The sequence below is a fragment of the Rhinolophus hipposideros genome, assembly GCF_964194185.1.
Source record: "Rhinolophus hipposideros genome assembly, chromosome: 22".
NCBI lineage: Eukaryota > Metazoa > Chordata > Mammalia > Chiroptera > Rhinolophidae > Rhinolophus > Rhinolophus hipposideros.
The window spans coordinates 19,596,592-19,611,552 of NC_138068.1; the positions used below are offsets into that span (position 1 = coordinate 19,596,592).

The 14,961-nt window shown below is 37.9% G+C and overlaps 1 protein-coding gene across 2 annotated transcripts in view; it reads right to left on the reverse strand.

The window, feature by feature from the left end:
- The window catches only part of PHF20 (PHD finger protein 20), a 117,670-nt gene that overhangs the window by 51,863 nt on the left and 50,846 nt on the right, over nt 1-14,961 (reverse strand). Inside the window, exons 5-9 of one of the 2 annotated variants that reach the window (XM_081034644.1) lie at nt 12,217-12,296; nt 8,926-9,313; nt 4,349-4,462; nt 3,485-3,670; nt 2,784-2,963 (exon numbers count right to left, since the gene is read on the reverse strand). In XM_081034644.1, the coding sequence (XP_080890770.1) occupies nt 2,784-2,963; nt 3,485-3,670; nt 4,349-4,462; nt 8,926-9,313; nt 12,217-12,296 (948 nt within the window). The remainder of the gene's footprint in view (nt 1-2,783; nt 2,964-3,484; nt 3,671-4,348; nt 4,463-8,925; nt 9,314-12,216; nt 12,297-14,961) is intronic. The other variant, XM_081034645.1, reaches the window with a different exon arrangement.

Here is a 14,961-nt window from a genome sequence, read left to right on the forward strand (position 1 = left end):
AAGCAGATTGGAATTGAGTTGCTGAAAACAAAATAAATTATTCAATCTGAAAATGCTCATGATGAATAAACAGACTGAAAATCTCAGCAGAGAATATAGAAAAAAGGGAATTCTAGAATTTTTTGGTGGGGTGATCTTTTCTATTTTTTTTCTATATTTTTATCAAAATAAAAAATTCAGTAGACAAGCTTAACAGCAGATTGGAGTTGAGAGAAGAAAGAATTTGAGAGCAGATCGAAAGAAATTTTTCAATCTGAAAAAGAAGGGGTAAAGAGTGAAAAAAACCAAAAAAGTAAAGAGTCCCAGTGACCTGTGGAACAATCTCAAAAGGCCTAACATAAGTCTAATGTAAATCTCAAAATTAAAAGACAGAGAAAATGGAATAGTAAAGAATATTCAAAGATATAATGGCTGAAATTTGATGAAAGAAATCAATTTTCATATTCAAGCTCAGTGAAACTTAAGCAGGTTAAATACAAAAATAAAACAATTTAAACACATCACAGTCAAACTGCTAAAAATCAAAAATAAAGAGAAAAGCTTTTGAAAGTAGCCAAAAAGAAAACAACACATTTCAAACAGGGAAACAATGATATAAATGATCACTAACTTCCCTTCAGAAATAATAGAGGGCAGAGAACCATGAATAACATCTTTAGAGTACTTAAAGAAAAAAACTAAACCCACAATCCTCTATCCAGTGAAAATATCCTTCAAGAATGAAAGTTAAATAAAGTCATGTTCAGGTAAACAAAAGCCAAGAGAATTTATCACCAGGAAACCTGTATTACAAGAAAAACTACAGGAAATTTTTCAGGCTGGAAAGAAATCTTCAGGAAGAAATGAAGAACACTAAAAATAGTAAATATGTATATAAATAAGACTACCTCTTTTATCTTCTCTAAAATATGTAATTGTTTACAGCAAAAATTATAATACTGTATTGTGGATTTTATAGCATATGCTGATATAATTCATGTAATAACTAGAGCATAAAGAGGGAGAGTTAATGGAACTATGCAACATTTTACATAAAGTGATTCAACATTAATTAAATTGCGAAAACTTAAGGACATACAGAACGTTCCAAAAAAATGTATACACATTTTAAGAAAGGAAAAAATTGTATTAAAATTACGCTGATGATAACCACTTGAGTACCTCTTATAATTGCAGTGTCAAACATGGCTTGTATTTATCTTCTATATCGGTATATATTGAGCATTACAACTTTAATACAGTTTTCTTCCTTTCTTAAAATGTGGACATATATTTTTAGCACCCTCTGTATATCACAATTCCTAGGATAACCTCTAAAACAAATGCTAGTAAGTACAGATAAAACCTAATAGATGAATTAAAATGGAATTCTTAAAAAATATTCAATTAACCTAAAAAATAGGAAAGGAGAAAAAGAACAAAACATAGAGAGGATAAGCAGAAAACAAAAAGCAAACAGTAGAGACCTAAAAGCAGCCATATCAATAATTACGCTTAATATGACTAAACATTGTAGTTAAAAGCTAAACCTAACTATCTGCTATCTATAAAAGATACACTTTGAATTTAAAGGCACACTTATATTGACAGAAATGATAGAAATAGATATACCATGCATACAATCAGTAAAAGAAAGTTGGAGTATCTATACTAAATATCAGATAAAGTAAACTTCAAGTCAAATACTATTACCAAAGACAGTGATACATCATATTACAAAGGGGACAATTCATCAGGAGGACATAATAATAAACGTATATGCACCTAATAAGAGAACTTCAAAATACATGAAGCAAAACTGGCAGATTTAAAAAGAGAAATAGACAAATCCACAACCATAGTTAAGAGAGTTTTAACACTCCTCTTTTGGTACCTGATAGAACTAAACAAAAAAACAAAATCAATGGAGATATATATAAGAAAAACACCATCAAACAGCTTGACAGATATAGAACAGATATACAACAATGGCAGATTTTTTTTCAAGTGCATATATAATAGAAAATTCAGCAAGACAAATCATAAAATAAGTCTCAACAAAGTTTAAGACTGAAATCCTACACAGTACATTCTCTGAGCACAATGGAATTACATTAGCATCAGTAACAATAATGTATCTATAAAAACCCCAATACTTAGAAATGAGTTACTTCCTAAGTAGCCTATGATCAACAAAGAAGTCACAAGATAATTGAAATGAATGAAAATGAAAATACAAGATCCCAGGGCTTGGTGGGACATTTATAACTTCAAATGTTCATACTGAGAAAGAAGAAAGATCTAAAATCAATTACCTCAGTTTCTAGAAAAATTTAAGGGAAGAAATAGAAATCAACGACATTTTAAAGACAAATAGAGAAAATCATATAGGTTGTTTTTTTTGAAAGTATTAAACAAAATTGATAAATTCCTAGCAATACTAATAAAGAAAAGAAAGAAAACACAAATTAGGAATATGAGAAATGAAAAGGGTATTAAAGTGATAAGCGAATATTATTAATAAAAGGTGGAAAAACATCATTAGAAAAGTCCATTAATTGTAGCTCAGAGTCAAAGCAGAAGCAAAAGTATATATTAGAAGAGAATTGGGCTGGCCCGGTGGCTCAGGCGGTTAGAGCTCCATGCTCCTAACTCTGAAGGCTGCCGGTTCGATTCCCACATGGGCCAGTGGGCTCTCAACACACACATACACACACACACACAAAAAGGCAAAAAAAATTGTAAAAAAAATATAAAAAAAAAAAAAAAAGAAGAAGAGAATTATGTTAACTCTAAATATGAACCTGCCACAGTAGAAATCTCTTGTAACTCAGCAAGAGGAGTAGCCGGTTCTGTTTTCATAGCGTTTTCTCCCATTGACTTGCAGTTCAACTCTGTGCCTGCAGCTCCCACTCCATGCCCAAAGGGGTGGCAAGTTAGTGCAGATGAGACCTGGCCAGCTTCCAAGGGAGATTTCAATTGACCTAGAAGGAAAAAAGAAAACTTGGGAAACATATACATGTATGTAATCTAGGAACCAAAACTACCTCAGCAGACTAAGAAAACCAGGGACTTTTTAGAGAAAGCCATTCATCTTACACAATACAAGAATATATCCACAGGTTCCAGCACATACAGCCAGGGCTGTGAGCATCTTAAGAAAGAGGCTAATAAGAGGCTAAAATGAAGGGAGGATTTGCCAAAAGCATTAACAAAAAAAGCAAAGGCACTGGAGTGAATTAACACCAGAAAGACAGAGACAGGGGCAGGGCTCTTCAAGTATCATACCTCAACCCCACATTCAGATATACAGAAGCAAAACCAATCTCAAGCTTGTCTACTGAACCATCAGTGAAGAACAATATAAGAAACACTGCACCCCATTCAATAACTTGATTTCAAAACTATCTAAAACTTGTGGAAGGCCGTAGACAACAATTTAGATTGCTTGCCACTAGACAGGCATCAGTTTGGCAAGACAATTCCAGAACAGACTTTGACTCACCTTCTTCAGATTCCTTGGTACTGGATGATGTGTGCTGCAAAGGACCAGTACTAACTGTATCAACCAAATCTGATACAACCAAGTCAGGATCTAGGATCTCGTGGGGCCCATTAGTGGACAGCCTGGAGGACCGTCTCCTCGGGTCTTTATCAGTGTTTTCTGAGTAGTTTTTTGACTTTTCCTGGGCTATAAACCATTAAGAGAGTTGTAGTCAAGAGACCAGAAGAAATAACTCTACTATTACAGATTTCTGGACTGGCTGTCCTCTGTACAGTCTTTACAGAGACTTATGGAATATTAGACCAGTAATAAAAGGAAATAGCCTTTCCTAGTTTACAGTTTTAAGTGAAGGCACAGTCTCTCTTCCAGGACAGAATTTTCTTTATTAAAGGATTCATGGTCTGAAAATATGTGCCAAGATCATGTCCCAATTTTAAAAACTAAGTTCTATGTTGGGGCTTCCCAATATAAAAGTCTATGTACTAACTTTGAAAGTCAGTAAGATTTAGAAAGCTTAGAGCCATCACAAATCCTTTTTGGAGCCAACAGCATTACTTTTAAAAAAATCAATAAATAGTATTTTTACAGTTTCACTCATCATATGAAATCCATCCCTTCCTAAGCCATTAAATTTCCAAATCAAATGTAGTTTATGGGTATGTAGATGGCACAGCTGAACCCAACAGTAATGGAGTTTGTGCTCTGAGATTTATTTTTTCTAGCAAAACTTGTTCTAATCCAACCATATCCCACACACACTAGCTCCTGCAATTAAGGACAAGCCTTAGAGCCTATAGGGACAGAAGGGAGGCTAACCTAACCCACGTCAAGTTCTAGCCACACATACACAAACTGAAGACTCACGTGAATTTTTGTCAAGCCGAGGACGTTTTAAGGGGACTTCACTTCCTTTTGATATTTTCCGTTTTCTCAATTCCAATGTTATGGGTTGCAAAGTTTGAGAGTTTGAATCCACAGCTACAATATAAATAAAACCACACAAAAAAAGGCACAATTTCTTAGTGTCCAATCCTTGTTACTATATATAAATAACAGAGATCCTTGCATAATAAACAGACCAAGAAGCTTTCTTAGTTAAGTGAAAAGAAAAGTAAAATGGATGAGAAAGTACTTCCTTATAGGAGATACTTACACCTTGCAGACTGACTTCCTAAATCTCTTTTTCTTGGTCTCTCTTAAGACCCAGCTCTAGTCATATACCTCTCTCCTGAAACCCTCTCTTTAAAACACTATACCTCAACATGAAGGTGCAAGAGCAATAGAAAAATCACTTTTATCAACATCAAATCTTTTCATCAATACTCAGGAAATCCACCATGCAGGCTAATTCCTAAAATATGTACCCTGGAACTACAGCTTGACTATTGTTTCCAATCTCTACTTGCTAAATTAGTTAGCTTGGCATTGGTCCTAGCTTTAAGGAACCAAAAGGAATGTCAATATTTATAACCTCTTAAAAACAATTCCAGAAAAGTCTCAGGAGACTATGTTATTTGGTAGTCAATGTTGCAGGCAAGGCTGCTGATCTTTAGCAAATCCAGCTCCGACATAACTTAGCAGTGCAGACGCTAAAGTACTCTTTATTTTTAAGTCTAACACTTAAGAAGCTCTCGCCCAATCAGGAAAGATGAGAATATGAAAGGCAGGCAAAAGAAAAAACAGAAGAAAAAACTGGGATGCTTTGGGTGAAGGCAGGGCTAAAGGGTCTAATGAAGGTTGAAAGGAGAGGGAGGGGGAAAGGGGAAAGAGGAAGAGGGAGGAAGGGGAAGAAATGGGAGGGGAAGGGGAGAAAAGACTCATCTAACACCAGTAGCAGGGCCGGCCCGGTGGCTCAGGAGGTTAGAGCTCCATGCTCCTAACTCCAAAGGCTGCCGGATCGATTCCCACATGGGCCAGTGGGTTCTCAACCACAAGGTTGCCAGTTCAATTCCTCGAGTCCCACAAGGGAGCAAGTGATGGTGGGCAGCGCCCCCTGCAACTAAGATTGAACACGGCACCTTGAGCTGAGCTGCCGCTGAGCTCCCGGATGGCTCAGTTGGTTGGAGCACGTCCTCTCAACCACAAGGTTGCCGGTTTCGACTCCCGCAAGGGATGGTGGGCTGTGCCCCCTGCAACTAGAAAATGGCAACTGGACCTGGAGCTGAGCTGCGCCCTCCACAACTAAGACTGAAAGGACAACTACTTGACTTGGAAAAAAGTACACACTATAACACCAGTAGCTTCAGAGCTGCCATCACAAATGGCCAAACAAGAAACTCGGCTGAGCTCTGAGGAGGCTAACCTGATGAGAGCTGAAATCCTTGGCTCTTTCTGTGTTCAGTCTTCCCAATGTGCCAACACTATTTTGTTCCACGTGGTGGGAACTTGGAGATCACACACATTCCAAATTAAACACAAAGACAAACAATCCTCCTTAAATAGCTCAGATCCTGTTCCCAAATCTGTACAATCCAGACAGCTCAAGTATCCACGGAGTCAATGAACTTATCCCAAGCAATTTTTAAAGGGGACTTGAACTACATGAGATATTTGGCAAGACTTCTTCACTTTGATACAAACTGGGGCTGCCTATACAGAACGTCAGTGTTGTCCAAACTTGTCTTACAATAATAAGAATAATCTGGGCAAGTTGTTTAACAAGTCACATTCTCAGACCCTAATCCAGAGATTCTGACTGCGGAGGAAAGCCTCACACAAGTGTTAACAGTAAACGTGGAATACACCATTTCTCTATTAAATTGATCCTCCCTGGTATGAAATCTTACATTTACAAAATAAAAGCGATAAACTGAATGGCCTTTATTTTATCTGAATGAAATCATGTGGCTTCTTAAGAGCAGTCTGGAAAGTGACGTGCAACTATGCCAGTACACACTTTCCAGAAGATACAAGCCAGAGCATGAATAGCTAAAGAGGAATCAGTTTTCAGAAAACTCAATTCCCACATATACTCTTTTCCTAAACTGAGATGGGGACACATTCGATTTCTGCCAGTTCACATTTTCCACCTCTCCTTGCATAAGTGCCCTTCTCCCACTTACATAAAAAGGTCTGCCTCTCACTCATCCCACATCTTAACAAGGTACACTGTCCAGAGGTCTAAAATCCCTAGACCTTCTCAACTAGGGTCCTCACGTGAACACCAAACACACAGGTCATTTCCTGAGTTCACCCAAGGGTGGTTTATAACCATTCTCAATGCATAGGAGAGAAGTCAATTCATCCCAGATAACAGATGCCTTGAACATTAGGGATTCTCTCCCAGAACTCTGCTGAGAAAGCCAGTGAATGAATTCAGGCTAGTGCTGTCCAACAGAAATATAATAAGAGATACAAATGCAAGCCATGAATGTAGTTTTCATCACATTAAGAAGTTAAAGTGAAATTAATTTTAAGACTATTTTATTTAACCCAATATATCTAAAAGTATTCAACATGTAATTGATATAAAAATTACTGCGATATTTTAAATTCTTTCTTTGTTGTTTTTTGTTGGGTGTTTTTTTTTTTTTTGGTACTATTTAAAATCTGCTGTGTATTTTACACACTTACAGCACATCTCAATTCAGACTAGCCACTTTTCAAGTGCTCAATAGCCAAATGTGGCTAGCGGCTACCATACTGGACAGCACAGGTCTAGGCCCTAGATTTGTCTAGGGATAATTCCAGCATGTTCAGCTTTTTTTTTTTTTTTTTAGCAAAATAAATGTGTATTTTTATATTATTTATTCCAGAGATAAGGTTATTAATTATCCCAGATATAAGGTCCACGGCATGCTCTGCTCTTGAGGGCAAAATCCAGTTACAACCACTGAAAGGGGAGGTAGGTGCCTTATTTCATCTGGAAAGAAATCAATCTACCTCTTTTCATACCTTAAAATTAGAACTCAGATGTGAGAAGCTGCCTACAGGGAACGAGACGTAATACATTCATTCGAAGTAAATTAAGGTAGACTTTTTGTCACAGAAATTAAGTCTGATGGTCTAGTGTAGCCGTCTGGATCGATGGGCCTAACTTTGCGTTCTACAGCATATGGAAACAATGAAAGAGCTACCTCTAGCTTTGCTGAAAATAAATTTTATATTATATATATGTATATGTATATATCTTTTGCAACTATTTAAACTTGTGAGAAAAAATAGGTATCACTTTAGACTGTGCTAGGGGCGTCAAGAGTTTTTCCAAATTCATGTATGCAAGCAACAATGTCTGAAGACCACAGCCAATAGGTGGCGCTCAGTCTAGAGATCCTGCGGGCTCTTCATGCCACTGAATCAATCTAGAGGAGGACTATTTAGCTTAGAAAGAAATTCAGGTGTGCAATTTCTTAGAAATTGATTAAAATAATTCCAAATTTCAAATTTTTTAAAGAGCTGGGCATTCTTCCCTAAATCTGTGCCCTCTAACCTTGACTCTTACCAAGTAACCATCTCAGCTTATTTAGACTAAAAATTTCCAATCAATAATCACTCTCCATAGCTCCATTTCAAATGCACCCATGCCTTCCAGTGTTCTCTGGCTCCACCTCCTTCAGACGTCCACACCTATTTTACTTCTCCTTTTCTCTTTCACGTCTCTCATGAAAACTGTATTTCTTGATCTCAGGTTCTATTAAGCTTACTTAAACTGAGATCATTTAAATAGCCACAAGCAAAAGGTCTCAGCTCATTAGGTTTTATCATATAAGCTGAAGTATCTAGCGGACAGTTATCTATCACCCTAGAAACTCAGTCACAGACATATTTCCCAACTTATATTCATGTGGATATGAGTCTCCCTTAAAATTTGGTGCCACAGGCCAGCCCAGTGGCTCAGGCGGTTAGAGCTCCATGCTCCTAACTCCGAACGCTGCCGGTTCGATTCCCACATGGGCCAATGGTCTCTCAACCACAAGGTTGCCGGTTCCATTCCTCAAGTCCCACAAGGGATGGTGGGCAGTGCCCCCTGCAACTAAAATTGAACTTGGCACCTTGAGCTGAGCTGCCTCCCAGATGGTTCAGTTGGTTGGAGCGCGTCCTCTCAACCACAAGATTGCCAGTTCGATTCCTCGAGTCCTGCAAGGGATGGTGGACAGCGCCCCCTGCAACTAGCAATGGCAACTGGACCTGGAGCTGAGCTGCGCCCTCCACAACTAAGACTGAAAGGACAACAACTTGACTTGGAAAAAAGTCCTGGAAGTACACGCTATTCCCCAATAAAGTCCTGTTCCCCTGCCCCAATAAAATCTTAAAAAAAAAAAAAAAAAAAAAAAAAAAAACAGAAAAAAAAGAAAAATTTGGCTCCACAGATACAACTTGATTTCAGATCGCAGGACAATTCCAAGTTAGCCACAAAAATGAAGGACTGACATACAGAAGTGAAAAAGAACCACAAAAGGCCACAGAAGAACACTTTAGCAGAGCCCACTTGAGAAACTCACCAGTAGGAGCGATGGAAGGAGGTCTGCCTCGTTTTCTTTTCGGCTCCCTCAGGTTTTCTTGTGGACTCTTTACAATGTCATTTTCAGGTTTCTTATCCACTTGAGCATCTCCAGAGTACTCTCTGTCATTTTCTGAAATGTTCTCCTTGTCTTCCTTCTCGTTCTTGGGAAGGCTTTTCTCTGACACCTTCCCCTTTTCAGAACAGATTAACTTTCCTTCTTTATCAGGCTGCTTGGGTCGCTTTTCTGTCTTTAAGGCTTTGTCCTCTTTGTCTTTCTTCACATTGACTGTGGCTTTTCTCTGCTCTTTAAACTTCTCTCGTTTATCAGGAGATGACGAAAGACTTTTGTGATCTGTTTCTTTAGGCCTAGCATTACCCACAATATTCTAAAATGAGCAAAATAGCGATGAAACACATTTTGTGATTACTTGAAAATATAAAATCAGATGGTTTTTTGCAAACTTACGAAAACAAACAAAGAAATTTAAAAAGGACATATGCCAGGTCACATAATGGAAAGCATCACTAAAAATTATCCACCCACACTCTGGGGCTTAAGAATCAATCTTAGGTTTAAAGAAAATAATGGTCATGTTCAATTCCTTCCGAGACAGAGCTATCTCCCTTATGATTAATAAGTCACTAGAAAATAATTAAAGGAACATACAATTACCCCAGGGACCTCTTGCGGAAAGCAATCTTTCTGACAGAGGTGTTCTAAGAAAATGACTTCATGCCCCATCCTTCTCATCCCAAGCATGACTACACTGAACCAGGGCCTTTCAGAGGCCTGGCTCAGTTTGCCAGTGAATACTGATTCCCTGTGTAAAGAAGAACCCAAACTAAAAATTCACCCTAAAAATCCTGTGTCCTGTTATGATTGGCTCATAATAAAGCCAGCTCTGAAAGCTCTGGTGTTTCCAAAACCACAATTAAGTTTTATTTGTATGTGCATCTCTCTTTCGTGACCTCAGTCTCCACCATATCAGGTTCCTATGAGATTCCCAGCACCTAGCACGCACTAGGCACACAGATCTTTCCCAGAAGCAGAAAGGAGCGCCCAAACACTCATTGAGTGAAAGTTTAATCTGTCCCATAGGGAATACTAATAAACAAGGAGAATCCTTGTGGTTAGAGCCTAGACAGAAATATTTTTTCAAGTCCCAGAAATTTTCTGAAAGCAGTGAGGTTTCAGAACAAGCATTCCTCATAACTGCTGGCAGAAATAGAAACTGCAACCACCTGGGTGGGAGGCAGGGGTACTGGCAATTTGTGTGAAAGATTTGAGTTTATATTTTTGAACTAGAATGAATTCCTAGAAATGGAATCTGCTAACAGAATAATGAGATTTGTGCACCCAGATTTACAAATATTCCTTAACTGACCATTAGGGAATTGGTTACACAAAATAGTATTACATACATACTATAGAATACTACATAACTATTAAAAGCCGTATTCTCATACAGTCTTAAGGAGCTTGGGAAAATGTTATTTCATTAAAAGAGCAAATTATGGTACAGTAATATGCTACATGACTCAAATTTTGAAAAGAATACGTATACACTTAAATACTTAACAAAAAGCACAGAAGGATATACATCACAATGTTAACAGTCAACAGCAATTGTATCTAGATGATAAAATTATCGTTTTTACTGTTTTGTGCTTTTCTGTACTTTCCTAATTTTCTAGAGCAAATATGTGTTATTTTTACAACTTCAAAGAAAGATAAATGTTCCTAAAACATAGTTTATCAAAATATTTAGGACAGTTTAGTCCTACAGAAGCAACCTCAATCTAGTCTAATACTATATGAAAAAAAAACTTTAAAAATCATCTGACAGGTATTTCAAAGAAGTTTTGTTTTTTAAGTGGCCAATACAGAACCCTAGATTATTAGGGTTGAAAAGAGCTGAGAAGTCATTTATCCAAACAATTGTGTCCTCCCGGAACAGAAAACCAAGCAAACAGGCACCATGGTCCTGTGCCTGACAACCTGCCAGGTCTGAGATGAGGTGAGACACTTAGAGGCATCTGGGAAATAAGAACTGAAGCGCACCCACAGATCCACACTAGGTAAGGTGCCCAGCTCCAAGCCAAAGCACCGTGAGCGCGGCAGAGTAAACAGTTGGCAGTTTGTTATATGGTGCCCTGGACTTCTTTTGGGGGAGGTTCTGGATACAATCTGACAATTCTGAACAAGTTCTTAATATGGTCCTCTATCTATACTAACTCTTTCCACGAACGGAACACAGAAAAATGCCAAACCTAACGCTAAAATAACGTTTTAGGTTATAGTGTATCTCCTTAGATGTCTGAGGGGCAAATCATCAAAAAGAAAACATCTTTGGGGCTGAAGCTTTATAATTTTGTCAATTTTCTGAAGAGGATAATCATGAAAAGGTAAACATGTCTTGAGGCTACCTTTAAAGATATCCTGTTCATGATCCTTGGAAATTGCTAAATATATGTACAGAAGAATTTACAAAAGTCTGTGCTAAGTAGAAGCATTTGATAATCATAAGAAAAGACACAACAGGTTGCAGCATCACCAAACACTGTTACATCAACAACCACCAAAGAGGTGAGTAACAATTAGTAACAGTTTTTAAAAACATCAATATCCAAATTTTGATCTCTTTCCCCTCAATTACTTCATTAAGACATAAACATGAAAAATATTAAAGGAGAAAAAAATCATGACGAAAGCAGGCAGCACTTCCAGATGGCCCATATACATATGCACCATATTTCCAGTATCAAAACTCAGGCCCGTGCTCAGGCAAATATATGCCTGCGACAACAGGAAACAAAATTTTCAACGCTGGCACATCTAGCGCCAAGAGATTGCCAAATCCCACCGAACTGTAGCTCTGTAACCTGTGTCATGGTCCTGAGCTTAAAGACAAAGTGAGATGAGGAGGTAACATACTTAGATCTCCTCAAGCAGTTTGGCAAGTTCCCTGCAATGGATAACAGCTCTGGCAACAGGGCACATGGAGAGAGAAAAATAAGGACATTTCTGAGAAAAGATGAGGAAAACAGAAACAGGTAATGGTATCCAAGTGTTTGGTGCTTTTGAAAAGAAGAAACTGTGTTAAAAGGAAATGGCAGAGACAAATATTTACAATTTCTGAAAATCTGAGTATTGCTTTCTGGTGAAATAGTGTCAGATAGAGGAAACAAAGACTTTGCCATCATAAACAAATGTAATGTTTTATTTGAGAAACAAAACTACAATGTTAGCATTATTCATACCACAAAGCACAAAAACCACATTTCTCACCTGATCTTTGGAAAAAGCTTTGACATGAATATGTTTGACAGTCTGAACTACTCCATCATAAAATTTCACAGTGTAAGTACCTAAAATTCAAGAAGATATGATTTTAACTTGCAGTTTCATGAAAGTGACAAAACTTTTCAAAGCATAAACACAAGGGAGATCCAATCACAATAACAAACTTATGGAAATTTAAAAACTGAGAATCACACACACACACACACACAAAAATTGAAAATAACATCAGTCTTACCTATGTCTAAGATAATAGTATGTTTGCCTTTCTTTTTATCTATACAGATTAAAATTGATCAAAAAACAACTCATTTTTATGATGCTTCGAATAAAATAAAATAAAAATTGCAATGAATTTAAACCAAGAACAAAGAGGAGTAAAACAATGGAGAAGGTGAACAATAAATAAGTGAAGATTTATTTATTTACTGGTGAATTATTAAATTTTATCATTTAACTTTATTTTCTGGGCTTAATAGCTTTTAAACTTTCAAGGAAACATGACCGTCTACTAAAGGTATAATGTTTTTAGAGGTCACATTAATCTCAAAATCCATACGAATTACCTTCATATTAGAATATTTAAAAATAGAGACTTGGCCAAAACATTAAATGGTGCCTGCTTCATTACCAGTTTTATTCCATCAGAAAAAAAAATGTCCAACAAAAATCACTCTCTGCTAAAAAAAAAAAAGCTGGAAATCCAAATAACCTTTATCTTCCCAATTAAGGCACCCGACCACAAAAGTTCTCATTAGTTGCACCCAAATCAACTTCCAAACTTATGATCTTAGAACCACCGATGTCCCTTTTCTTTTTTTTGTCCCAGAGATTAAAAAAACCAAAAATCAGTTATTCTTGTCAATATTACCAGTGAACCAGTGGTAATTACATAATGGTTCACCATTAGTAAACATGGTCAATTTTCAGGATCAAGTTCCCACCCAACAAGGAAGGAAAAAAATAAAATCCCAAAGACTGAGAGCAGAAGAATGCAACAGGAAAATTAAAAACAGGCTGGTTACCTCTTATACATTCTCTGCCCACCCCACCTCTCCTCCAATCCTAAATAGGGCCCTGTCAATGGCTAGCCACCTCTATTAAAAGTCTTCCTCTCTAGTGTTCAAAGTAAAATGCATCCTGAGCCCAATTATTTGCCAAAACTTATTTCTCATACCCACAAACTCAAAGTGATTAGCTACTTGCTACCCACTAAAACTGCCTTGTGATATTTCTACCTCCATACGTATCTTTACCGAGTGTTTTCCTGCCTGCAATGTGCCACTCCTTGATCCTTAAGCCTCCCACTCAGATGACAAACAGTTCTGTAAAAGCTTCCTGACTTCCTAGCTACTGGAGATTTCTCCCTGCTCCGAACTTCTCAACGACTCATTGGGCACCTGCACAGCCTCTCACTTAGATCTGCCTTAATATAGAAGGCAGATCCCAACTCAAAGGCAGGCTCTCCAAGGCCAGAGACCACTGATCTTTATCCTAATAATTATAAAATAAAGGTGATTATTTGTCACAAGAGTCACCAACACAGAAAGAAAATGGCTAGCACACAAGCTAGATATTAAGAATATATAGCTGTGCTTGGATGGTATGGTAAAGGATTCTCATGTAGATCAGGCAGCTCAGCGCTGACTGATGAGTAATGACAACAAAAGTCTGCGTTCCTGTCTTCCTGCCTCTATGGTGAAGGTGTTGGCAAGCAACAGAGCAATCCCAGGCGATGCTACGGAACTCTCAACAGACTCTTTCCAAGTAATCATGGGGCAGCTCTGACCAGCCTGGGGAATGGGGGTGGGGGCCTTAAGCACCCAATTCTCATGAAATCTTAACGATTAAGAGTGCCAACAAGCCACCCAAGCCTATCCTTTCAATTATTTTATCAACAAAGGAAATCAGCATCAGCTACATCAAAATGAAAACTGTCAATTTTTACAGACTTGTCAAATATCCAGAAGGATGTCATTAAGTAATACTATCCAACAGTACCTTTTCAGCTATTTGAGGTCAATTTTGAAGCTTACTCTTGACGACAGGCTTAAAAAGGACACCTTAGATGAAGGCTGTGCCTCAAGTTCCAGGATAAGTCTGAAGTAGAGCTGGGATTAGGATCCAAGACTGTCTGCTGACCTCTGACCAATTCTTCTCCCACCACCCCACACTGCCTATTCCCCAGGTCCTTCAGCCTAAAGTCCAAACCACAGACCCAGAGCACAACTGGCCACTTGCAAATGACCCAAACTATAGCCAGAGGTGCTCAGGGCCACTGTCCTTAGATGACAATATCCCAACCCTAACTTTTTTTACTTCCAAAGGACTACAAGGGATCATCTTGAAACTTTCTCCCTGGATCATGCACACACTCTAACCTGGACTTTGGGAACAAAACAGCACATCCCATGGACAACGGTGGCCTAGAGAGGCCCCAAATCTACCTTAATGATTTCATACATGACTAAAATAATGTCTTCCCATTGAACTCTCCCATGGATGGCTGACAATAAAGCTCTCCCATGGCCATAAACAACATCTAAACAATAACATGTAAATGACAGAATTCAAAATAAGCGTGTCCTTAACACAAAGGCCACCTGGCTCAGGCTCCCTTAAGAAGCACCTGTCCTTACACTGCCAGGTGAAACAAAGCTTCCCGGCCTTGCCTCTCCGGAGGTTAAGAACTCAGCATATGAGACAAATTATAGCAATCAGTAATAGAAGAAG